The 24991-nt window shown below is 42.1% G+C and overlaps 1 protein-coding gene across 2 annotated transcripts; it reads right to left on the reverse strand.

Moving 5' to 3' along the window:
* Positions 1–24667, reverse strand: dhx16 (DEAH (Asp-Glu-Ala-His) box polypeptide 16). Of its 2 annotated transcripts, none has more exons than XM_080308537.1 (21): positions 23923–24667; positions 22123–22328; positions 21774–22015; positions 21436–21616; positions 21291–21347; positions 20942–21196; positions 20629–20862; positions 18590–18775; positions 18224–18334; positions 18022–18137; positions 16913–17123; positions 16710–16808; positions 15690–15842; positions 14285–14425; positions 12685–12847; positions 12483–12601; positions 11738–11805; positions 9186–9348; positions 8796–8957; positions 1211–1384; positions 1–658 (listed from the first exon to the last, which is right to left on the reverse strand). In XM_080308537.1, the coding sequence occupies exons 2-21, from the start codon at positions 22318–22320 to the stop codon at positions 530–532; spliced, it is 3162 nt and encodes a 1053-aa protein (XP_080164663.1). In that variant the 5' UTR covers positions 22321–22328; positions 23923–24667; the 3' UTR covers positions 1–529. The 2 variants fall into 2 exon arrangements, with proteins under 2 accessions (XP_080164663.1, XP_026040230.1); XM_026184445.2 differs by having other exon boundaries at positions 18590–18781.
* Between the last annotated feature and the right edge of the window lie 324 nt (positions 24668–24991).

Below are 24991 nucleotides of genomic sequence, written 5' to 3' on the forward strand. Positions count from 1 at the left end.
TCGATTGTAAAACTTTATTGCCATAGAAAAATAGACCAAAAAAAAAGAAAAGGAAAGGAGCCTCACACGTGAGCGTGCTTTAATCGGGTGCCAGCTGTGACAGTTTGACACAGAGCGAATAAGCGAGCGGTCAAAGCACAACAGTCTCGTGCCGATTCACAAACCAGCTGGTGAGTCCGCACTGCTGCCATCAGAGCGGGAAACACAGATCCAAGCGTGTTCGTTTTTCCTTTTTGGAGACCCAGCCCTGCCGGCTGGTTGATGATTAAACCAGAGTCGGTGCGTGGCCCACTTCTCACTCGACCTTTCTCTCTTTCCGTTTTGAAAATAGAAACTTGTTTGAAAATACTGGTGTGATTTGAATAATGCGGGTCAAATTTCGATCGCTGTCAAAAAACAAGTTACAGCTTAGAAACATGGTACGTTTTCCATTTTCACTCAGACTCGTGCGCCTCGTCCTGTCACCCTGTCCTGAGTGAGAAGCACTTTTTTTTCATGGTATGTGCCGTGGACGGCCTTGACCTTCACTTCAGCCCAGCTCCTCTTTTGTTTTGCCCTGCTTACGGGGCATCTTCTTGCTGCTGCTGTCCTCCAGCTCTTTGCTCTTGTAGTAGTGAGGGGCCACTTCAAGCAGCCAGCCGCTCTCTATCTCGATCACCTGAGTGCAACAGAGGACAGAAGGCGAGTGGAGGTTAATCAGTGGACTGATACGCAGCCATGCCTGTAGTTAAATATTGTTCTGAAACACTGACACATCCTCATTAACCACTCGTACTAAACTCAAAGAAGGGTGCAGCTGGCTCCTTTAGATGTGAAACAAGAGAAAGGCTCATGCTGTGAAAAACAACAGAAAGTGCTGCAAACATTTGAGTTAGACGCCTGTTGGGAATAAAACAGCCACGGAAAAGACGACTACATGCTCGTTCTGAGATTTTGTGTATAGTCATCTGGCTCTTAGCAAGTTCTAAAATTATTTAAACAGCCTGAAATGGACAACAGCATGGCACATTACACTGTGTTACTATTCATTTTACAAAACTTAGCATTTAAAATGCATTAGCAGTGTGAAAACGTACAACCCTACTGCAGCCAGGTGCCACTAATCAATTACACTTGATTAACCGATCATTATTTACCAGCTGGGAGTCGCTGATATGTAAAAGCTTATAACTGAAAAAGTAAAACTGTATGACATGGCGAGCAGGCCAACCTGTCTCATGAACTCCTTGGTGGTGAAGACCAGCTCATGGTAGATGAGCCAGCGGGGCTGCTCCTCAAACAGAGAGCTGTTGGGGTGCACGTAAACAGTCTGCTGGTGCTTCACAGTCTTGTAGCCTCCTTTGCTCAGTCTGGCCGTGTGATAGAAATATCCTGCAGTCACCGCCTGCAGAAGGGGAGGATAAGAAGCAGTGGAGGGCAGATGGGTTAATAAAGCAGGGATTCCTGGCTCTGCAGGGACGAACAACAAGAAAAATACACAAGCGCTGGGCACAAAAAAGAATGGCGTTAGAATATAACGCAATGAACAAAGTGTGATTAGAATAAAACATTTACTCTTTATTAGAAGATTAATTGCTTATTAGAAGAACTCATGTCTGAAAGGAGATACTGGGGAGCTGCAGCCCAAAACAAACTTCCCATAACTGAGCTCAAGACTGTGACACAAACAGCAGATAACGTCTGTGGAGGGAAGAGAAGAGTCTTCACAAATTTCCATGTTTGCTACCTGCACATTAAGAAGTTACTAACCACACACAACAACCAACCATAAAGACAAGAACTTTGCTGGTTTGATTAACAATCTGAGGCTCTTGGTTAACACCATTATCAGACTCCTTAATCCTGCTATGTCTGCTTTTCCTGCTGTATCTTCCAATGACTGTGGAAAAAGTTCAAATTCAAGTGTGGATCCTTTCAACCTGCCCAAGTGTCTCATCCAGTTATGTTATTTGGGTTTAATCCGATTTCCCCAACAGATCTCGTTGATATAGTTTGTCACATGTGCCCATCTTTCTGCAAACTCGATATTATCCTAAAGAGATTCTACCTGTCATCTTCCAATAGCTTCTCACGGTTATAAAACAATCACAGCCAACATCTTCCGTGTGCTTAAAAAAACCCTCCTGAGTTGCCGGGTTTCAGATAACCACAGGTCCATTCACAGCTGCTCATCAGCTCCTTCAGCGCGTTGAGGAAAACAAATAATAAATTCCAATCCGATTACCAAAGAAACAGCATTACTGAAAATTACCAGTGACAACAGTGAATTTTAGTCCTACTAGACGCTAACCCCACCTTTGAGACCACTGATGATGCAGATTACAGAGCTGAGCCGGCGTCACTGGCACGGCTCTCGTAATGGTTTTCATACTTATTTGAATTCACATGAACAACTGTATGTTCTCATTTACATCCCACGTATCTGGAGTCCCCACAGCTCAACCCTTGGACCAGTTCTGCTTTTTTAATACATGTCACCTACTTGTGAGCTTCAAAAGTATTTCTTACCTTTGCTGTGCTGATGACACTCAGACGTATTTTCTGTATTTAACCTCCTCTCTTACCTCTGAGGAAAACCTGAGGATCTAATGTTCTTTACCAAGTCACTACATCAGCACGCTCACCGCCAATATCAAATCTTCTGCTAAGAGCTTGGTATTACTTTTGACCAGCATTCGAAACGCTGATTTCTCAGAGCTACTGAGACCTGTTCCACACACTTGGTTCAGCCCATCCGCCCGGCTGAATCTGTGCTTGGATCTCCTGATCCTTTCTCCCACTGTGTGTAGCCACAGTTCATAGCTCCACACTTCCATACAAGCGTTACACATGAAGTACTGTGTAACAGTGTTAAATAAGAGTATTAATGATAACAACAATGATAATAAAGACTTTAATAATAACACCAACAACAACAACGATAAAGCAGAAGACGTGAGAAATGGCAGCTGCCACAGCACTGTGGCTGACTCAGCACATTGATGACTGGTTCCTCCAGTCTGTTGATCAGTACAGTACGAGTAATGCACTCCATTTACCTTTGGGCACAAGGCTGAAGAAGGTTAAACTAGGTTATTTTATGAGATACTCTTAAAAACAAGTTTTACAGTCTTATAGTCTTTCAAACTTAAACACATTAAATGATTTTTTTTTAAATAATAAAGCAGTGTTTTATGATCTGAATATTCAGGGGTTAGCTGCCCCATTTAACCTGAACTTTAACTTTTCTTTTATGTCACTTTTTAATTTATTAAGATCTCTGTTGTGTAATTTATCGACCTTTATATGTCTATTCTGCTTATTCAAGCTCTTCTGCTATAGGCTGTGTTTAATGTTTTGGCTGCTCTAGTGCAAGAATTTCCCTACTTTAAGGATAAACAAAGTACACCTTATCTCATCTCATATAGTTCAGCGTGACCAGAATTAGTCTAGTGCTGGTAGCACGGGGCACAGCAAATGAAATAAAAGAGTGAAAGAGCTCCAGGACTACGACATCAGCCATCCTGCCTGAAGGGAAGATTTTAGATGGGTTTAAATAAGAGTGAGGGGACTGTCTACCACTAACTCTAGTCTAAACCTTTTAACTTTCGCCGCTGTTATTTATAATACAATAGTGACCATGATTTATGTCAAACAAAAGGCCTGGGGGCCTGACTTGGTCTGGTAAAGACTCCAGAAAAACATGAACTGTTTTGTTGTACAGCTTTTCCTACTGATAAAGACCTCCCCCATGGCCATTCACAATACACCAAAATAAGGAAGTGATGGATTTCTGTATTTTACACATTTACTTCTTATAATTGAAGCCCAAAGAGTTGTGCTGACTGATATCTTTATCATGTAAAAAACACAAGACTGTTGAAATAGCACTTCTTTGTCTAGTATTAAGATATCGTATTGATGATTGGAGTTTCACTGGCCCGATCCACATAACATCAAAGCGGGCTGCATGTGGCTCATGTAAATGTTTTTGACTTCCTTGATTTAGAGGTTCTAGCACCTAAACTGCCTCAAGCCACTCAGGTCGGCTGACTCTGTTTGTTTCTGCTGAGCAGAGGTCAGGGCAGATACGCATTTCAGACCATGCTCTTATCATTGCTTGGATTGAAGTATAATGAGCGAATATGTGAATAGAAAGTTGCTATATGTAGTCTTATGTGGATTTTTTCTGTGATAAAAAACTTTTTTATGCAAGTTTATTGTTGTTATTATATTGTTATTGTACAATTACAACTTTGTAGACAGGCAGAGAAATCAGTTCTCGTTTAGCTGAGATGAAATCCTCTGATGTTACTGGATTGTGTGGAAAAACTCGACTGTTCTGCTTGAAACTAAAGGAAAAGAAGACAATCAGCACTGAGACTGAAACATCAGGGTCTGAGAAAGGATCCATGTGGGATTCACAAACAGAAACCATGGAGATCCTCTCCACAGTGAAACCTCCTTACAACACTCACACTTTCTGTAACGTAGGCCGGGTGGTGTCGGGCGCCTTCATGGGCGTGCTGATAGTTGCTGATACAGCAGACAGACAGCAGCTGTCACGTACAAGTCATGTAGCATGTAACCTAACTGTCTCTCACTTCAAAACGGAATAATCATCAGATGACTGACTCGGCTTTTTATGTGTTGTGTAGAGGAGCTGAGAAGTTGATGCTTCCTGGATTTAAACGTTGGACACACACAATCCTCCTTACGCCAATTATCATTTAATATCATTAAGTAAGTTGTGCATCGTCTTTTTTTCTATAAGCTGTAGGATGTTTGACTTGAGTGAAGGCAGCGTGCAAAGGGAAGAGGTGTGACTCAGCTAAGAAAATAAACGCCCTCTCCTTATCGCGAATACTTCAGGTGTTCACCGCACACACAGGTACAGGTATGTGAAGGAAACTCACACAGCTTCTGCCTGCTGATGATTTACAGGCTTCCTCTGACAGATCCTTGTACTCTTTTAGTTACAGAACCAGAATCCAGATTTCTTTAAAGCTTGTTATGTTGTTAATGTCTTGTCCTTGAGCAATATAGGAGCTGCTCTGAGCTGTACTGGAGCGTGAACGTGAAGCAAGTAAAATCACTGTTCACAGAAGAGGAAGACATTACAACAAAATCATCAATCTTGTGTCAGAGAAAAATGAAGCAATTTTTTGCCCTCGGGCCTTCAGATTATTTTAAATTTCCACCCTCCTGTGCATCACATTCACTGCACTGCATCACTGATGTTTACCTGTGAACATTCAAAGCAGAAGCAAATATGAAATGGTGTTGATTACTCCTCGAACAGGTCACTACCTACACTACGTTTCTGACATTGACTCCGTTTTATTCATCTTTCCGGTGGTTTTGTTACCCTGTTCTCTCCTCGCTCTCTCATTATGTCGTGAAACTCATCTTTACCTTGCATCGACTCCCCTGGATTGTTTGTACCATTCATTTGTTTCATTTCATCTTATTCGGTTTAATATTAATAGTTCTGATGTACCAATAAAAAAGTAGAGCATAGTGTCTTTTAAAACTATAGCTGCAGAAACAATTCCATTTAATTCTATGTATTTACTCAGGATACTTTATATTCTAAGGTAAAGACCTACAACGATACAGAGGACGAAAGACGATCTAGGTGAGGAGAACTATTTTAAATTTGATCTTGGATGTAACTGGGAGCCAGTGAATAGAACCAATATGGGATAATATAATCTCTCTGTCTAGTTCCTGTTAGTAACCTTGCTTTTAGAACAACCTGACAATAATGAATAATAATAGCACAGTGCAGAAGTAATAAATGCATGGACTAGTTTTTCACTCTGAAACAGGAAGTTTCTGTTTTTAGATGTTGCACAAATGCAACAAAGCAGTCTTACATGTTTGTTTAATATGTGTGTTGAAGGACATGTCCTGGTCAACAATGACTCCAAGGTTCCTCACAGCGTTACTGGAGGCCAAGGTAATGCCATCCAGAGTAAGAATCTGGTTAGATACCATAGACATGTTGATTATATTTAATTTAAGCATTAATTAATGGTAGGACATTTTTCGACAGTCTTGTCAGAGTCTAGATGTGCTGATGGTCAAGAGGAAGAAATTATTTAAGTTAACTCAGAAACATCAATTGGAGAAATCTGAATACAGCGGAACCCCGACTTACGAAATTAATTCGTTCACAAGTCCAAAACTTTCGTAAGTCGAAGCACCCATCGCGCGTTTTGAGTGAGGCGATGCTGAACGATAGGCTATAGGCTAATTGCTAACTAGAACAACAATACGTCGTTCAAGTGGAACAGCGAAGCGCAAGTATGGAAGCCAAGGGGTTGTCACATGATTCAGAAGGCATTGTAGGCTCAGCCAATCAGAGCCAGCGGATTTCGTTACTCGGGCATTTTGCTGTAACACGGGCAGAAATAATTAAAAATTATAATACAAATGAAGTTTTAAGAGATATAGTAAAATATTTCTATGCCATATATCAGAACAAGTTCCAGAGGGTGATGAAAGCGGTGGCTGGGCTGATTTATATGCTTCTGCATGGATGTTAAAAAACACAGAGCTCCGATATGCCCGATGAGGACAGAAAACCCTAAAAACAGCAACATCTGTTCACTAGGTAAATTAGCTGAAATTATTTCAAGGCCTATCTCCAATCATACGTGCACTACACAGTCTCTAAGTCATGTGGCATGTCATTAGTTGTTTTGATTTTACTGACAAATTGGCAGATCAAAAATGGCAAATGTCGCGCTAGTTCCCAGTTTTCAAGATTGTTGCCACTCCACTAGCAAATACTTTGCTTCCATTGAGTCATCAAACACTTCACAAAATCAGTCTTACTCCCTCTGGTTTAGATCCAACACTCTTTAGAAGTAAGCCAGTTTTCTCTTAGAGGGATGTTAGTTTTTACCCTCTGGCACAAGTGTTTTTTAGTCAGTTTTGAGAGTAAATGAGTACATACAAAAGTATCGACACACAAAAATGACAGGTCATTTCTATCTTCTTGTGCAGCTGTATAGTGTACTAATACTGCACGACTGCCACAACCATTTGGGAACCACTGATTTAAGGACAAAACTTTTTAGTGAATGTGCTTCCTGATGGCAAGAAACTTGCAGCTGTGGAACCATCCCATCTCTTGAATAACCAGTTTCAGCTTTTGCTTTCAGGATGTGTCAGGATGTAAGTATGTAAAGAAAACACATCCACAAATAAAGACCAATTCTCTATCAAATGGTTGAGTCAGGGCATACCAAACCAGCCCTCGTAGTTTTTACTTTAGCATTGTTTTTATATGGACAACTCTCATTAATAACAATTAATAATTTAACTAACAATCTAACATTTATGTTTGTTGCTGCCGCTTTAAAGATGAATATAGTTACTTAGTTTGTGAAGTCCAGTCTTGAAGACTTGATTTTTACATGTCAGTGTTCTGAAACCGGAAGACGATAACTGGGTGAGAGGGTGGAGAGTTAAAAGCAACCTTGCTTTGTAAGGAGAATCCATAATGTGCTTAAGTACACAGCACAGATACAGATGCCAGCTAATTAGTGCTTAATCTAATAAAATAGAGTGCTACATATTAAACAAATAGGCCAGAGTGCTTTCTTCCATTTGCGCAACATCTCTAAAGTTAGAAATATCCTGTCTCAGAGTGACGCTGCAAAACTAGTTCATGCATTTATTACTTCCAGGCTGGAAGTCCTAAAAACTTCTGAAAAGCCTTCAGCTGATCCAAAATGCTGCAGCAAGAGTCCTGACAGGGACTAGAAAGAGAGAGCAGATTTCTCCTGTACTGGCTTCCCTTCATTGGCTCCCTGTTAAATACAAGGTCTTAATCAGGCCCCATCTTATCTTAATGACCTTATAGTACTATCCTCAAAAGTTGATTCTGTTCATCTGGACGTAGTGTTGTAAGATTGTAAGATGGCGAAAGATGCACCCTCAGGCTCTAATCGAAGAGGGGGCCTGAGGGTGCATCTGTCATCATCTTACAATCTTACAATGCTGTGATTGCAGCCATTCCTTAACTCTCTGTGAATGGTATTCTTGGCCATTGATCAATGAACTTTGATCAGTGGTTGTTGATCAATGGTAATGAGAATTTGTATATTAATGATCAAGGAACTTACCTCCCAGCCCATTGTTCCCTCAGTGGGCTGGTTTCAGTCATTATGCAAATGTACTGTTTATAAGATTGAAACCTGCAGTCAGCTGAGACTGAAGAAGTCAGCTGATGAGTCACGACACGTTTCTCCCACAAAATGCTACGACCAGATGAACAGAATCAACCTTTTGGGATTTACTTACCTGGATGATTGAGCATGCATCAACACCTTGTAGTACCATATCACCCTATTAGAGCACTTCGCTCTCGCTCTGCAGGCCTACTTGTTGTTCCTAGAGTATTTAAAAGTAGAATGGGAGGCAGAGCCTTCAGTTTTCAGGCCCCTCTTCTGTGGAACCAGCTTCCAGTTTGGATTCAGGAGACAGACACTATCTCTACTTTCAAGATTAGGCTTCAAACTTTCCTTTTTCTCGTTCTGTACAAGCTATAAATATCACTGGTATTATTTTCCCAGAGCGTGGCAGATAAGACAAGTCTTTGTTTGCAAAGTTATGCTCAATCTCAATCTGTGTTTCCATCTCAAAAAGGCCTCACTCAGCAGTGCTGCAGCTGTCAGATGAAGCTAAAGCCCAGAGTGGGACTAGCTGTAGTTCCTTATTAATATGAAGTGACTGATAATAAGACTCCATATTGTTGCCTGGGAACAGCTAACGCTGTACTGTAGTTCATCAGTGTCACTAACCTTGCGAACGGGCACGCTGTCTCCTTGACAGCTGACCACCTCGACTTCAATGCGATCCATCAGACCCTCCAGCTGGTCCCTGACATCCCGGGCTCTTCGCATGGAGCGGAACTGGATGAAGTTCTCATAGCACCACTGTGTGGAATAACCACTCTCCACCCACTGTGGGAGGAAGATATCACAGCTGCAGTTAGCACACAATAATCAAACTGTGCGCTGAGCCAGTGCTGAGTGTGTTTCTTAAATCAGCCTCTAAAATGATGCCCTGATACTTGTGTCTTTATCAGTGATTTTACCTGAATTTAGATTGCCAACTTCAACACAGCATCAAATGTGTTTCTAAACGTCAAACATATCTCCAGCCCTGATGTTACCCGGCTGAGTTTATACCTGGTTGTAGACGTTCAGCAGCACCAGGTGGTCTCCTCCGGGCACCACAAAGTTCATTCTGGCGTTGTCGGCGTGCACCACCTTGTCTTTGGGACGGTAGAAGATAGAGTTGTTTACAGACAGCATGGCCGCGATCGTCAACACTTCCTCCGAACATTTGTACCTGGAGAAAAAAAACAAATGTTCCCGAAATGAAATTCTGTGCGAGTCTTGAATTCATGCACATTTTTCAGGTTTTAAAGGAACTGTTTCACTCAACCTGCTTGCATCCTTTATACCCACACATTAGACAGACTGCATTTCTTCCTCCACAGCAGACCCGCTTTCACAGGCCGCACATAATGTTTTTGTTTGATGTAAACACAGAAGTCCATAAGTTGAGTTTAATCCAATTTTAATCTCTACAGTCATGTTTTAACCTTGTGAATCACACTTTTGTTTTGTCATCAGTCTTGTTCCGCGGTGGAAAAGTGTCCTCAAACCCATATTTACCTTCATACTACTGAATGTTACAAGAAGGTCATGTAGAATCACTCATTCATCTTATTATAGCCTTCCTTCAGTTACTGCCACTGATCTCTAACTGGGATTTGTCACATTTTTCCCCTCAACATCATATGCTGTTTACTCTGAGACCACCCGAGTGTTAAGATGAGATGTTGCCCACCCTCTGAGACACCACCAGTCCTACACAGTCTTCATTTGTACTTCTGCTAATTAAAATCCTATGTATTCTTTTTTTAATTCTCTCTCTTTGTCTTTGATGAAACTGCTTTCCATTCTCTTAGTGAACAAAACTTGAACTAGCTGATCAAGTTTCCAACACTCTAATAAGTGTAAGTGTTTAATTCAGCAACGTTCTGCTGTCAAAGTGATGAACAATCATGTTTCTAACTGGTAAACATGGCTGATTCGCTGAACAATGACGTGTTGAGTTGACTGAATCCAGTCTTTCAGTCTGTTTCTCTGTCATGTGGAGGTTCATCCACATGCTGCTCCAAACCAACTGCCCGTAAGTGTATGAGCGTTATAAATCCTTCAGACCGGACTCAGGCAGACTTACTGACCACACTTTGTTAAAGTGCAACAGCTTTTTTGTTTATGGAAAGGGGGAAAGTCCGCACAGCTACAGATACGACTTCCATGTGATTTTTGTTTTTGCAGGAGTAATAAACAAACAAAAAAAGTCTTTCATTTATGCATGACAGATTTAAAAGTTTCATAAAAGTGCATCAAAATTAATAATTTCTATTGTTAATATAAATGCTAATAATAATGGGAAATGATAGCAACAGGTCAGACAAGAAATCGAGACAAAATGCATAAAAACGCTTAAAATAGAAAGTGAATACACAGCAGTGTAAATCGCTGTAGATGCTGAATGGAAGTTCTATTTCTGTTAGATAAAGATGATGGCATCCTGTGTCAGCTTAGCTACAGGCAGGATGTTTTTCCCAAGCAGTCATCAGTGGAAAAACTAGCAACGAAAGCACACTAGCTGTTTTTTTGTTTGAGTTTCTCAGTAGGTGGACACCAGCAGCCTCTAGTCCAGGGGTGGGAAACTTCAGGCCTCTGGAGAACTTCAAGACATGTTGAGGTCATTCAGCCATTTAAAGCAGCTGTGTTGGATCAAGGACATCTAAAACCTGCAGGACACTGGCCCTCGAGGCATGGAGTTCCCCCACCCCTGCTCTAGTCCATCTTCATCTTCTACTGGGGGGCGATCGTGGCTCAAGAGTTGGGAGTTCGCCTTGTAATCGGAAGGTTGCCGGTTCGAGCCCCGGCTTGGACAGTCTCGGTCGTTGTGTCCTTGGGCAAGACGCTTCACCCGTTGCCTACTGGTGGTGGTCAGAGGGCCCGGTGGCGCCAGTGTCCGGCAGCCTCGCCTCTGTCAGTGTGCCCCAGGGTGTAGCTGCCATCACCAGTGTGTGAATGGGTGGATGACAGGTTGTGTAAAGCGCTTTGGGGTCCTTAGGGACTAGAAAAGCGCTATACAAATACAAGCCATTTACCATTTACCATTTACTGCATATGTTCATAAAACGAGATGTCCGAGATACAAAGACAGCGAGGGCGTTAAAGACACAATCTGCACACACAGATGTGTCGTGATGCTCTCTTTCCTTACGGTTACGGTTTTGATGTAGTGACCGAGCATCACTGACGTGTTCTGGTTGGTAAAAACCGCAGCGACTTGTGTTAAACCATATTTCTAACCTTTATTTCTAGCCTTCGTCTCGTCAAAGACACCCTTCAGCTCACCCAACTGAGACTCCACGTGCAGCTAAAATCAGCACAGATGTGAGGATGGAGGGACAGACTGGAATTATGCTAATATGTGCACACAAGCTTACCTGTTCTACAACTTCGCCATACAAATCTTTCAACAAACCATGCAAGCTTCCTGTACATAAAGTGTGGGAATCAGATTTCCTGATAATTAATAGTTTAACGCTTTCATGGTGCAATGTGACTGAATAAATAAACAGCTAATTTGGCAGGTAGTACAGACTCAAGCAGGTGACTATGATGCAATCAAACTGGAGACTCACTGCTCTGAGGCCAGGATCATCTTACTCAGCATGGGATCCACAGGTAACTCAGCCATTCTGCGACCCAGCTGAGCCGCCCCAAAAAGAGACCGAGAGAAAGAAAGAGTTAAATACCAATAAACACTTCATTTAATTAAAAAAACAAACAAACCCAATGACCTACAAAACTGGCTAATGACACCTTTACACACGCTCTTAAAAACATCCTCCTGTCCCTGATAATTACTCATTAACACGATCAGATTGGTAATAAAAGTTAAAATGCATCAGCACTTTCGATCAAGGAAGTGAGTGACTCTTCAGTGCTGGAAGCCATTTTACAGCCTTACGAGCATCAGGTGTGCAAAGTACGTGATGCAAATATGCAGCCGAGCGTGGCAGAGATGGTCACAGATTATTCCTGTAAAAATAAAAGGTGGTGTATCTCTCTCCCGCAGCTTAAGTTACAGTAAGAATGTAAAATATGTCCAACTCTGCAGCGCCTGTTGCAGATTCAAATATAGGATGAGATAGTTCACCAGCTCTTTGTTGTACATACCCAGGGATCTGTGCGATCTGATTTTGGTGGAGTTTTTTGGCGACCCTCCCTTAGCTTTGTTTTTGGCCTCTATTAACTCTGTCGGACGGTGCATATTCACATCACGATACTGTGAAGGTTAATGTCTATAAGCAACCTGTGATTGCAGAAATTCTATAAATATATATGACTATATTAAAAATATAGAGAGCGTCTCCAGGTTTGCACCTTTGTGAGCTCTCCCATGTGGTTGAGGGCTCCCAGGGCGTAGAGCTGCTCCAGAGCCAAGACTAGAGTCTCATGAGGAGGTGGGTCCATGAAGTCGAAGTGAATGAGGTCATTAATACCTGCAAGGAAAAAAGATTAGCTCACTACACAACAGCAGCCACCTGGTGTTTTAAAATCACAGGATCCCCATTTCTTCCCCTACCTAGACTCTTTAGCAGCAGGACTACATTTCCCAAGTTGGTCCTCTGAATCTCAGGCACAGTTGTTTCCTCCATCTCATGTTTATAGGCCCAGGCTGTGTAAAGCCTGAAACATTTCCCAGCAGCCACTCTGCCTGCTCGGCCTGCTCTCTGATTGGCTGAAGCCTGAGAGTTAAACACACAGAAAAAAAACAGACAGATAAATCACCTGCACTAATACACCACCACACCTGAGCTACAATACATGTCTGTGAAGCCAGTGGAGGATATCTCTGAGGTCTCTTTAACATAGTATTTTTATGTTTGACCTGGGTCAAAGTGATTTACAGTCCCACAAGTCCACAAGCTTATCAGGAGATTTACTTATTTATTTTTTTCTTTGGAAAGCTGGAGAGGTTTGTTCTTCTGAGGATCTCTGGCTGACTCGAGTGTGCCAATCAGGCCCTCCTCCACCTTTGATTATATTTCAAAGACAATTTCACCACGGGCTGCTTTCAGCAGCCAAAACAGTGCGAGTCAGATCAAATCAAATATATTCAGTAAGATGTTTTCACAAAACAGGTTTGCACCAGCTGCCTTGTTAGGAGACAAAACTCCAAAATCAATCCACCTTAAAACAACGAATGAGTCAAAAGCAATCACAGACGAGAAATCCAACGAACTGAATCTGACACATCTGACCTTTCGATGTCTCAGCTGCAGCTACAATAAAGTTCAGCAAATGTTTGACCTTCCAGGTGATTTCACACCTGTAGTTCAGTTAATTTGGTTCGCCTCAAACAGCGGCATGACTAAAGGATGGTTCAAGGTCGCCTGATCCACCACCAACTATAAGCTTTTTTTTTTTTTTAAAAAGGACATTTTGAAGCCTGCTCTTAAAAGCAGAGGGTGTCTGTCTCCTGAACCTGAACTGGGAGTCGGTTGCACAGGAGAGGGACCTGGAAGCTGAAGGCTCTGCCTCCCATTTTAATTTGAGAAACTCTAAGAACACAAGTAGACCTGCAGTCTGAGAGCAAAGTGCTCTATTAGGATAAAATGGTACTATGAAGTTATGATGTTGGCTAATCATTCAGCACTTTGAGCACAAGGAGAAGGAATTCAATTTAACAGTGAGCCAATAAAGAGAAGCTAATAAACGAGACATCATTTCTCTTCAATTCAGCTTCTAGGACTTGGTCTTTAAACAATATAATATGTATAAACAATATATTTATATTCCAAATATTAGTTTTTTATGTAACAGTTTATCTCACATTAGAGTGATATGTAAGTAAAAGCTCCACCCACGCAGCTCACACCGGGTAGCATTTACTTTTGTATTTTGTATATATGCATTCAACTTTTCTTTGTTCTATTAATAAACACTTAAAGAACTTTATCAAAATTCATTCAAAACTTTTTGAGCTCTCATATTTAAAGACACAAAGACTCCATTCAGTACCTCCATGGTGGTGAAGACTGGTCTAACCCCACAGACCAGCCTGTACCAATCCCAAGGATGCACCCGTCATTGTTTAGAACAGCAATAAAAGGAAATGGCTTAAATTTATCGTCACTTCACTTTGATTTCCTGCTAGTTAAACATTAAGGAAAAGCAGTTACCCGTGAGCAAGGTGTAACAATGAGTGACTCCATGCCTGTGCGGGCGTTGTAGCTCTTCTGTTTGCAGAAGCCAGGGTCAATGACGTAGATGATGCCATCTATGGTCAATGAAGTCTCTGCTATATTGGTGGCCACCACCACCTTGGATTGATAAGAAAAGAAACACCGAGAGATAAAGTTAGAAAACATTGCACCAACAAAGATTAAATCCAGATGATAAATGAGAGGTTAAAAAAAAAAAGACGTCAAAAACATGATTTACAACTGCAGGAAGCTCATATTTATTTACTAGGATTTCTAACAGAGAAGCTGTAAAATCAAAGGATACGACGGGTTGACTCAGTGGAATTTAATGTACCAATATGGTAAATGGTAAATGGCCTGTATTTGTATAGCGCTTTTCTAGTCCCTAAGGACCCCAAAGCGCTTTACACAACCTGTCATCCACCCATTCACACACTATATATAACACTTAACCTTGTTTACACGCAGCACTAAATGCTTTAGCTCACCTTGATTACGGGACGCAAATCTCCTGAACAGCTGGAATTGTTTTAGGTCTTAATAGCTGCCGTTTTTAACCTAAGATCATCTGTGGTTGAAACTTTTGTCTTAAGATTGGGCAGTCAAACAAATTTGAATGTGAATTAGGATTCATGTTTCTAGTGATTATAATTGGAGTCAAGACTGAAAGAACGACCTGGGCCAGCGAGAGCCTAAAAGTTTGAAGGTTTCGTAGGTGAACCTGTGGAAAGATTTAACTGAAGCTCCCTTTGTCCCAACATCACTCAGAGCCTCACATCCAGTTCACGTTCAGCAGTGCATGACAGCTAGCGTTTGGTTTCACCCTGTGATTACAGCGCAGATCCGTTCACCTCCATCTGCACCATCAGACATCTGCAGTGGAGGCAGACCAGCAGGGACCACAGCTGTGGTTGTGAGATGGACTTGTGAGAAACAACTGTTTCTCCCAGAGAATCCAACTCCCAACTAAGGCACGCTAGCTAATAAATTATGTCAAGTATTCAACACCGTATTGGCATAATGCTAATGATACTTTGCAATGCTCCAGCAGCTCTCATCAAAACAAAGCAAAAAACAGGCCTGTTAGCCTGTTGTGATTGTTATGAGCTGGTGCAAACTGTGAATATTCCAGTCTAGGAAAATGTTCCGAGGCTGATCCAGCTGGCAGAGTAAACAGACCAGGACACTTGTGCAAACAGATTTTAAATCAAGACTCTGGTATCCTGGTTAAATAAGGGTTTAACAAAAACCCGTCATGGTCGACTGCTGGCCTATTTTGTGTCAGCCAAAATGAAATATTAGTCCTTCACTGACCTGTTAGTTGTAGGGCAGCTGTATTAAGAAACAATAAAAGCTTCTCAGAAATAAGACACTGTCTCACCTTACGCGCTCCAGGCGGAGTAGGATTAAAGATCTTTGCCTGCATGTCAGACGGCAGGTTGGCGTAGATGGGGAGGACGAGCAGCTCTGCTATCTTAGAACCAAGCCGCCTGCATCTCTCCTGCAGCAGCTCGCAACACGCTTCGATCTCCTCCTGCAAGACACGCATTCAGCGAGGCTCAACAATCAGCCGACACACACAAGGACACTGTACCCGTGTTTCTAACATATCTGTTCTGATCCCTCTCCTTCCCTTTGCATCCGTACATGTCAGGACAGTTTTCTAAACTTGTAGAATTTACAAGATCAACTTTCTCAGAGTGAACGTGGGATTTTACCTGTTTTCTAACAAAAACAGAGTCAAATCTTAAGAATAAATATAGAAATATATGAATGAACGCATGCATGGATGATCAAGCTCACTCTGATCCTTCTTTGGTTTTAGATCAGGTCTGTTTCAGGTTCACTGTGGCCTTTTTCTGATGTTCATTGTGTTTTATCAGTGCTGCAGGAGCCACATGGGAAAATCAAGTTTCCACAGAAAGTGATGTGTTCACTGTGACAAAGAGTTTATGGAGAAAGAATCGTCCTGAGCAACAGCGACTCTGTCGTTTCACCTTTTTCCTCATTCCACGAAAAAAGAAACGAAAAAGGATTCAGGTAAGTGAAGGCAATTTCATCAGTTTCATTAAAATCAGCTGATTTTCTTATTCACTTAAGCCATATTTAATAAAGACTTTACTTTCACATTATGAACCTGCGATCCTCTGTGTCAGGATTTTGATAAAGTGGTATGTCCAAACTATTCTACAGAACACGTGAAGATCAATGTTGTTTCACAGCCATCAGTTAGAATGTGATTATATTATAAAAACATCTGCACACAAAGGAAAGCATGGAGAGAACATGATGTTAAACTAGGTGTAACTCTTTGAGAGAGATTTCAGTCTGATGTTTGCTGCAGAGCATCACAGTCGTGTCTGAAGCTCTGGATCTCTTGGGAATATGATATGAAGCGCACCTGTCCAGTGAGGAAGACCAGAATGTCTCCGGTAGGCTGAGTGACGTGGATCTGCAACACCGACACCACACACGCTTCCAGGTAGTCTGCCTCTGGAGCCTTGATAAGACAACACACAGACACACACACATCAACACCACAGTTTGGTTTATAGGCTCTAAATTGTAACGTTTACTGTGGCGAGGATTCAAATATAATCTTACTTTCGTGTAGAAAATATCGACGGGGAACCTCCTGCCAGGGATCCTGAAAACAGGCGCGTCATCGAAGAAGCAGGAGAAGCGCTCGGTGTCCAGAGTGGCGCTCGCCACCAGCACCTTCAGGTCCGATCTGAATCTTGCGATGTCTTTAATCAGACCGAACAGGATGTCGGTGTGGAGCGTTCGCTCGTGGGCTTCGTCTATGATGATCACACTGTGGGGGGAGACAGACAGAGATCGTGGGGGGAGCAAAACGATCGACACGAACGGGTTCGGTGATAAATGTCAAACTACAGAGAAGCCAGCAGAGGATTTATAAAACTAAATAAAGTGTCTGATTAAACCAGATTAGACCACCTGCACTTTGCTGTGTGCAGAGAGAAAATGTCACCTTCCTTTTCAAACTGACCGGACGCTCATGTGACGACAGCTTTGGCTAAGGTTGAACAATTTTCTAATAAGCTCAAGGGTGACAGATCCAGTGAGCAGCAGAACCAATGACATGCTGAAGGAATGAAGTGATCACTGCAGTTTCCTCTGTTCACAAGATCCACCACTCTGCTGCTGCATTCACATTATGAAAATGTCAGTGTTGGTTTGAACGGTTGCTATTTTGAGACGCTACAGCCTAGCAGCTCACAGGCGCATGACCAAATGATCTTGATGGAGAGGTAGGCCAAATTTAAATCAGATGAGGTTTCCAAACCCCCCACAGAAGAAAAAGGTAGTGGCCAAGAAACAGAGAAGGTCAGTACTGGTAAAGTTACCAACTTTTAAGACTGTGTACCTGCCTAAACCAAGATAATCTTTAACAAGCGTGCACGCCTGGTTGTGTCTGCAGGCTGAAAGTCAACTGCCCTGTCTTCCTAGTAAAGCCTACATAACTCCACAAATCCTCTGCAGCATTACTTTGCTCCCAGAATGTAGATTTAATAGAGAAAATGGTTTATGAGAATCGTTTACCCTGCTTCCATAAACTACTTAAACACGTAAAGAGCAGCCAGTACAGAAGTACACTCTCCCATGTCAGCACTGTTACTTTTAGGTGCTTTCTGCTCTTCATGAAAAGCAACATAAAAACCCAGCAGAGGGCACAGACGCATTAATGGCACCTGTAGCTGGCCAGGTCCGGTTCGGTGAGGAACTCTCGGAGCAGCATGCCGTCTGTCATGTATTTGAGCACGGTTCTCTCTGATGTGCAGTCCTCAAAACGAATGCTGTAACCCACCTGGATGACAGTAAAACACTCAATTTCAGTCTGCTTGAAGGTGCAGTAACACATCAAGTGTTGGTGTAGTCATGTACTAAGCTCACCTCATTACCAAGCTTCACACCCATTTCCTCTGCTACTCTGGCTGCCACTGACATGGCTGCCACTCTGCGAGGCTGCGTACATCCAATCTTCATGCCTCCTTTGGTGTAGCCCTGATGGAAAGTGTTTAAGGATTACTTTGACAGCACTTTCAGGATGCTCAGGATTTTCCTTACTCTGGAAAGTAAATATTTCACACTGGAACAGCAGTCTATAGTTCAACATCCTAGGATACATGGACAATGTGGTGGACTTTGTTTTTTACTCCAAGAGGTAGAGGCCAATATTTCGGTTGGGTACCCCAGTCGCTGTTCTCTAACACGTTTAATACGTGAATATATGAAGCTACATTTAAATTCTACACTCACGTCTTCCAGGAGGTACTGAGGGATCTGGGTGGTTTTCCCCGAGCCCGTCTCTCCTTCGATGACGAGGATCTGGTGCTCGTGGATGGCGGCCAGCAGGTCGTCTCTGTAGGGAAAGATGGGAAGGCTGCGTCGGACTTCCTGCATTGACTGTTTTTTCAGCTCAGCCTGCGACAGAGCCGGAGCATCCTGATCCTCAAGGTGACACGGTCAGAAGAAAAGGCAGTTTGAGTTTTTACAGTGAAGCAGAAGAATCACAATCTCTTCACTGTAACAAGTACAAGGAAAATAAGTGCAGTCCCTGCGGTGTCACCAAAGAAAAGCTTAAATATAATTACAAAAGATTAATTTAAAAACAATCATTCAGTAATAAATGAAACCTTGTTGCACAGATAACACTAATGCACAGTGTACTCGTCGGGTTGAATCGGAGGCGAATTTGTGTCAGCGATGTTTACAGAAGGTTTGGAAGGACACAGTCGACTGGTTCTTTTATTTACACTCATATAAAAAGGCACGCAGGTGGAAGATATTTTCGTTTTTCCACCAACTCAAACATGTTTCCTTGTAATACAGCCTTTCATCACTCCAAAGATCACACTACAACACAGGCTGCATTGCACCCTGGGAACACACATGTGGCTGAAACTGTCCGTGAAAACATGAGCAAATACATTAAATTGTTACTAAATGCAAAACATTTGTATGAACTGGCTTCTGTGTTTGATCACTTAATTATTATTTTTGCACGTAGTCTCTTCTTATTTCCCTAAATTTCTTTACTTCTCGTTCTGTTTACACGCCTCTCTAAGGATTTCTGTGTCATCATGCAAATGACACCCAAAATAACCCTGGTTTTTCAGCTCTTTTCTGAACGCAGGCATTCATTATTCTGAGACCTGCATTGATTATCTGACAGGTGAAAGGCTGATCCCACTGCACTCTCTGAAGTCAACCTGATCGTTTGTGCGCTGAAGCAGAAAGGCAAAAAGAAACGTGGAAATGAAAACGGAAACGAATAAATTCTGATCCGTTTAAGGTGCATAATTATGTTTTGACTTTGCAGATTTGGTTCTTCGTAGTTATTTCCTCAGATTCACTGACAAGTTCAAAAAAATGACTTAAAAGTTGATCAGATCTCAACATCCGCTGATGTCAGAGGTCATGTAACACTACAGTCCAAAATACTTCACCGTGCTCATCAGGCAAAGGATCAAATACTGAGGCTGCTTTTTTAGATCATCAGTTCTGCCATCTAGTGGTGAAACAAGAGGCCCGGAGGCTTGTGTCATTTATGGGATATAATACATGAAAAACTGGGGCTTAGCCAGTGGACTCTCCCCTCTGCTGTTATTACTGTAACTGGAAATCACCTGCTTCTCTGCATTTAGGAATTTCCTTCGTGTGGAAAATTTTAAAAATCACTCTCAAGTAAAAATGAACATTTTTGTTAGACCGAGCTGGGAAATGTTTCTTTGGTTCTACACTTCTATGCTTACATTAAGAGTTTTTTTAAAATAGAAAATGTACATATTTTTAAAGAAATGTAATTATGTGGTAATTTTCTATACTTTTCCAAGCTGAACATTGGGAATAAGGCAAGAAGAACGAACATTCATGTTAAAAAGTGCAGATCAGGACAAATCTAAAAATATGTCCATCTGTCTAAGAGGTAAAAACCGAATGCAACACGTAATCTTAACAAATAGGTGGTCACCATTTTTTCTGCTGATACTTTTTTTCCATTCATGTCTTTTTCTTTGTTTTTAAATGCAGCTGAGAAAGAGCTGGTATTTCAGATATGATATCTAAACGGGTAATAATTAGTATCTTTGCATTTTCCATCAAGCACAGCACTCGGTGAAATTACACAAACTATTGCTGCTGGGCAGGAGGCTGTGTAACGCCTGCACGCCGGCTATGACGGTGAAAATAAGCAGATATTTCCTTTTAATCAGTACTGCACACGGAGCTGCAGACTAGATCAAAATTAAATGAGACCCACAACGATAAAAAAGAATAAGGAATCTGATGAGCGTCACCTTTTCAGACCGAGTTCCCTTCATGGTAATGGCGGTGGTGACAAAGTCGATCATCTCGTCCTCCTCCAGGATCAGCTGGTACTTCTCCTGCTCCTGCTTCATTCCTTGCTCTCGCTCCTTCTTGGCCCCAAAGCTGAGGGAGGCCGTCTTCAGCCTCTCCTCCTCCCAGCGACCCTGCTCTCCTCCCAGCTCCATGGGGGTTTCCTCCAGCTCCAGGTCCCTCTGTGGCACCTCCTGTAAGTGTGGAGAGACGGTAAATATATGGACAACTGCAGTCAGACGAGTTTCTACATGTGACATTCCTCGTTCCCACCTTTCTTCTATTCTCTTCCGGCATGTAGTATCTGTTCTTTCTCTCCTCCTGCTCCTTGGCACCGGCCTTTTTGTAATCTTTAGCTAGATCCCGAATGGTGCGTTTGTATTCCAGCTCCTTCCTCTCCCTCTCTGTCAGCTCCTCAGTGGAGAAGAGGTACTCGTCATCCACGATCTCTGCCTCCAGGTCCTCCAGCTTCTCCGACTCTCTCTTCTTCAGATATTCCCATCGAGAGCGCTTCCTCAACTCCGGCAACTTTAAAGAGGAAGAGGAAACCTTATCACACAGCTGAGCAACTGAGGTCCATTTCAGGAATCAATGAGCGCACAAATTGTCCCGTACCACCCACCATATTCTTCTGATCATCTTCAGCCATCTTCAGCCTCTTCTGAGCTTCCTCATAAGCCTGTGGAGAACAAAACAACAGGATAAATATTTGCCTGCGTGAGACACAAGGTCACCTGTGAAAGACCGTAAAAGAGCTGCGTGCCCACCTTCTTGTCCGTCCTCTCGGCTATGTTGCGCGTCTTCTCCTTGTCTTTCTCCCTCACTCGCAGGGCAAACGCATCCCTCTCCTCGATGTCTTGCAGTCGCTCTCTCTCTTCCTTCTCCCACTCTTCCTCTTCCTCCTCTTCTCTCTTTACTGTCTTGTGGTCGTCTTGAATTGACTTATCCCTGATGTTAGAGAACAGGATACATAGTTTTACACTGGTGTCTATCTCTCCTCCACAACTAAGAATAAATATGAATGTAAATTATCGTAATAAAAAAAACCCCAACAAAAAACAAAAAAGCACCAAGATCTTAAAAAAGCAGAAAATAAGCAGATTACCTTTTAGGTGCTTCCTCCTCGCTGGACGACTCGCTGCCTTTCTTCTGTCTGATGTGCTTCCTCTTGTTCCCGCGTTCCTTGTCTTTGCTTTTCTTTTTTCCTTTCTGTTTCTCCCTCGCAGCATCTTCATCGGCATCGTCGCTGTCCTCCAGTAACGTGTACGTCCGGTTCTTCCTCTCCATTTCGATCGCTTGCCGTTCCACCGCTCGGGACGGCTTCTCAACGACCTGTTTATGAGGAACCTGCAACAGTAAAACAACATTAGAGGGTTTTTTAAACCACCAGCGCTAAAAGAAAATGAGTTTTGGTGAACGTCACAGGGAACTCGGGTAGAATTTCATGAATGAACCTTTTCAAAGAGTTCCTTTGCGAAGGCGGCCACACTCTGGTCGATGTCAATCGTGCCCGTCTGCTCGAGGCGAGCCACAAAGTCTTCGGGACTCGATGCTTTCCGAGCAGTGCCGATCATGAACTGAGACACGTATCTGTCACTCAGCCCGAGGATGTCGTGGAGACGGTCGCTCACCCACTGCTCCAGATTGGCCATGGTGTCTTCTGAAAGAGGAAAGTCACAGAACAAAAACAGGGTTATCCAAAGTCCCGGTGCGACAGACACATGCGCAGGTACCTGGTTACCATTATCTTCATACAAGGCCTGAAAAATAAAGGTTTAGAAGGCTGTGATGTTTTCAAAAAGTTTTCCTAAGAATGAACTGATTCCCAAAGAAAATAATCCCACAGCAGCTTCATGAAAGACTGCAGAACGAGCTTAAAATAATTAACAAATAAAGGATCTTACATATTTTTCCTTACTTTCTCTCTTATATAATTAGCGTTCCAGTGGGTGATCATTTTAAACATCGCCAAAGTTTTAGATAATGAGGTCAACATATGTATAAGTAATGCCTGGGAGCCAAAACCCCTTTTTCAGCTCCTCTAGATGTATGATGTCCCACACAGAGGATATCCTTAATATGGTTATCAGCACAGCATCCGCCAAGTTGCTGTTTGCATGAAGCGGCCAATCAAAAGAATGCTGTTGTAAAGAAAGGCTGAATCAAAATAGAGCCAGCATGGCTCTTTTCAGACACAGGGTGGATGGAGGGCTGCACCAAGGCCCAGCTTAGGATAAATAAGGATCATTTTAAACACTATTCTTTAAAGATGACCTAGACTGGCTTTGCATGATTCACTGTTCAAATGATCTAAAACACTGTAGATACTGTTCTGCACATGTGGACCACACCTGGCCATATGATGAGTAAACAAATTAGTTTGTTTGTTTGTTTGTTTGTTTGTTTGTTTGTTTGTTTGTTTGTTTGTTTTAAAAAGGCTAACAGATTTTTACATTTGACCAGACTTGTTTTAACAGACTCCAGGACGGGATTTAAATTAAGTCACAGATCACTGCAACTTAAAAAAATAAAAACAAAATTTGAAATGATTTATCCAGAATTTTCAAATATGGACAGGATCACCCTTAGAAAGGGAAAACTTTACTAAACTGTAGAGCTGCAGTGAATCCCTTTGTGAAAACACAAAAACAGGCAGCAATGCTATGACTGTTGGAGCATCTACAGCAGAACAAAAGTAAAAGCAACTTTATCCAGACTTTTAAAATCTGGGTTTAAGAGGGAGACTTTAGAAACCAGGACGTGAAGGAGCTCATAATGGAGATGCTACACCTCCACACTGAAAGGAGCCAGCCAACATGTCAGCTTCAACTTGGAGGATGCTCCAGGACAGTAAATGTGCAAAAAGAGATGATTTCCCTGCTGCCTTTCCCACATTCAGACCAGGTCCAGTTACAAACCTTCAGCATTAACCTTTGACAATCTAGATTTGATAACCTCTGTGAAAGCTAAAGAGTCAGAGCAGTGAGTGGTTGTTTTTTTTTTGTTTTTTTTTGCAAAACTACTAAATAAAAATGTTTCCTCACATTTAGGTTTCGTTAAACAAGCTCAAGTTTCCAATAACTTCGCCTTTAACTGCAGCTCTGGATTCAGCGTCGTTTCAAACCGCAGTGTTTTGCACCAATACTGTCAGTTTTCATATTACAGCGTAGTTATCCATCCACTACTACACCTGCATTATACAAAGTGTGAGCGTTAGAGGAGACACAACACAACCGTCTCTGAAGTCCACTCACCGCTTCTCAAACGCTCTTGTTGTGACAGAAACAGCAGGTTGAGTTAGCCGACTGCTAACTCCAGCTACAGATGAGGCGTTAGCTTGAGTTGCAGCGCACAAGTCTCCGGTTCGGACACTTAGCGGACACGAGCATCCTGCCGTAGACACGAAAAACTGTGCATTTGTCCTAAAAGTACATCACACACACTCATACACTGTAAACTGTTTTGCTGTTTTAGCTTAACGCACGCTGAACTTCCAAACGGAAATACGTCAGGCTAAACTAGGGAAGAAGAGCGGGCTGCATCAGAGGCGCCAGCACTCACTGCCCCCGTGTGGCCATGTAAAGAACTGCAACACCAGCTAGCAATAAAACAAACCAAAACATCCAGTTCCGCAAACAAACAGAAAATAAGAGCAGGACAATACGTTTTACATTTAATAATTCTCTTCTTATTCTTCCACCTGCTCCATACTCTCACTACAGGTCACAATATCATCTGCAGAGTCCTGCCTGATCTCATATGTCAGCCTGTCTTTCCACTTTCATAAGAGATCATAAAATAAGGTATATATTCTCTGACAAAACACTATGAAAAAAGTAAACAGGGGAAAGTATAACATGTTATCAGAAGTAGAATCTGCGAAGAAAATGGCGTTGAATACACCGGGCATAGCCTCACATACAGTACTGTCCTGTGTCTTTGTCGAATCTATGTTTCCAGCTTCTTCAATTCATATTATGATTTTTAGAGATATTTCACAACCAGAACTCAATTTCCCAATTCTTTTATTGTAAACAAAAATCTTTAGGTTCTGGCTTTTAGTTGGACAACAATTTTAAAGCTTATTGTTTCTGATCACAATTAAACATGACAAAAACACGCGGCTTTTACAAGTGGTACATGATGAGTCAATATAAAGTTATATTAGCTGAGCCACTGATCCACCCCAACTTCCTGCTATTATAATAACAGTCTAACACACACAATATCACCACCACCAACAGACTTAATGCTAAGACAGACAACTTTAATTTAAACAAACAAACGTTCACGTCACTTGTAACATGAAGTCAAACACATGAA

The sequence above is a fragment of the Astatotilapia calliptera genome, chromosome 11 (assembly GCF_964374335.1).
Source record: "Astatotilapia calliptera chromosome 11, fAstCal68.1, whole genome shotgun sequence".
In the NCBI taxonomy this organism is placed as follows: domain Eukaryota; kingdom Metazoa; phylum Chordata; class Actinopteri; order Cichliformes; family Cichlidae; genus Astatotilapia; species Astatotilapia calliptera.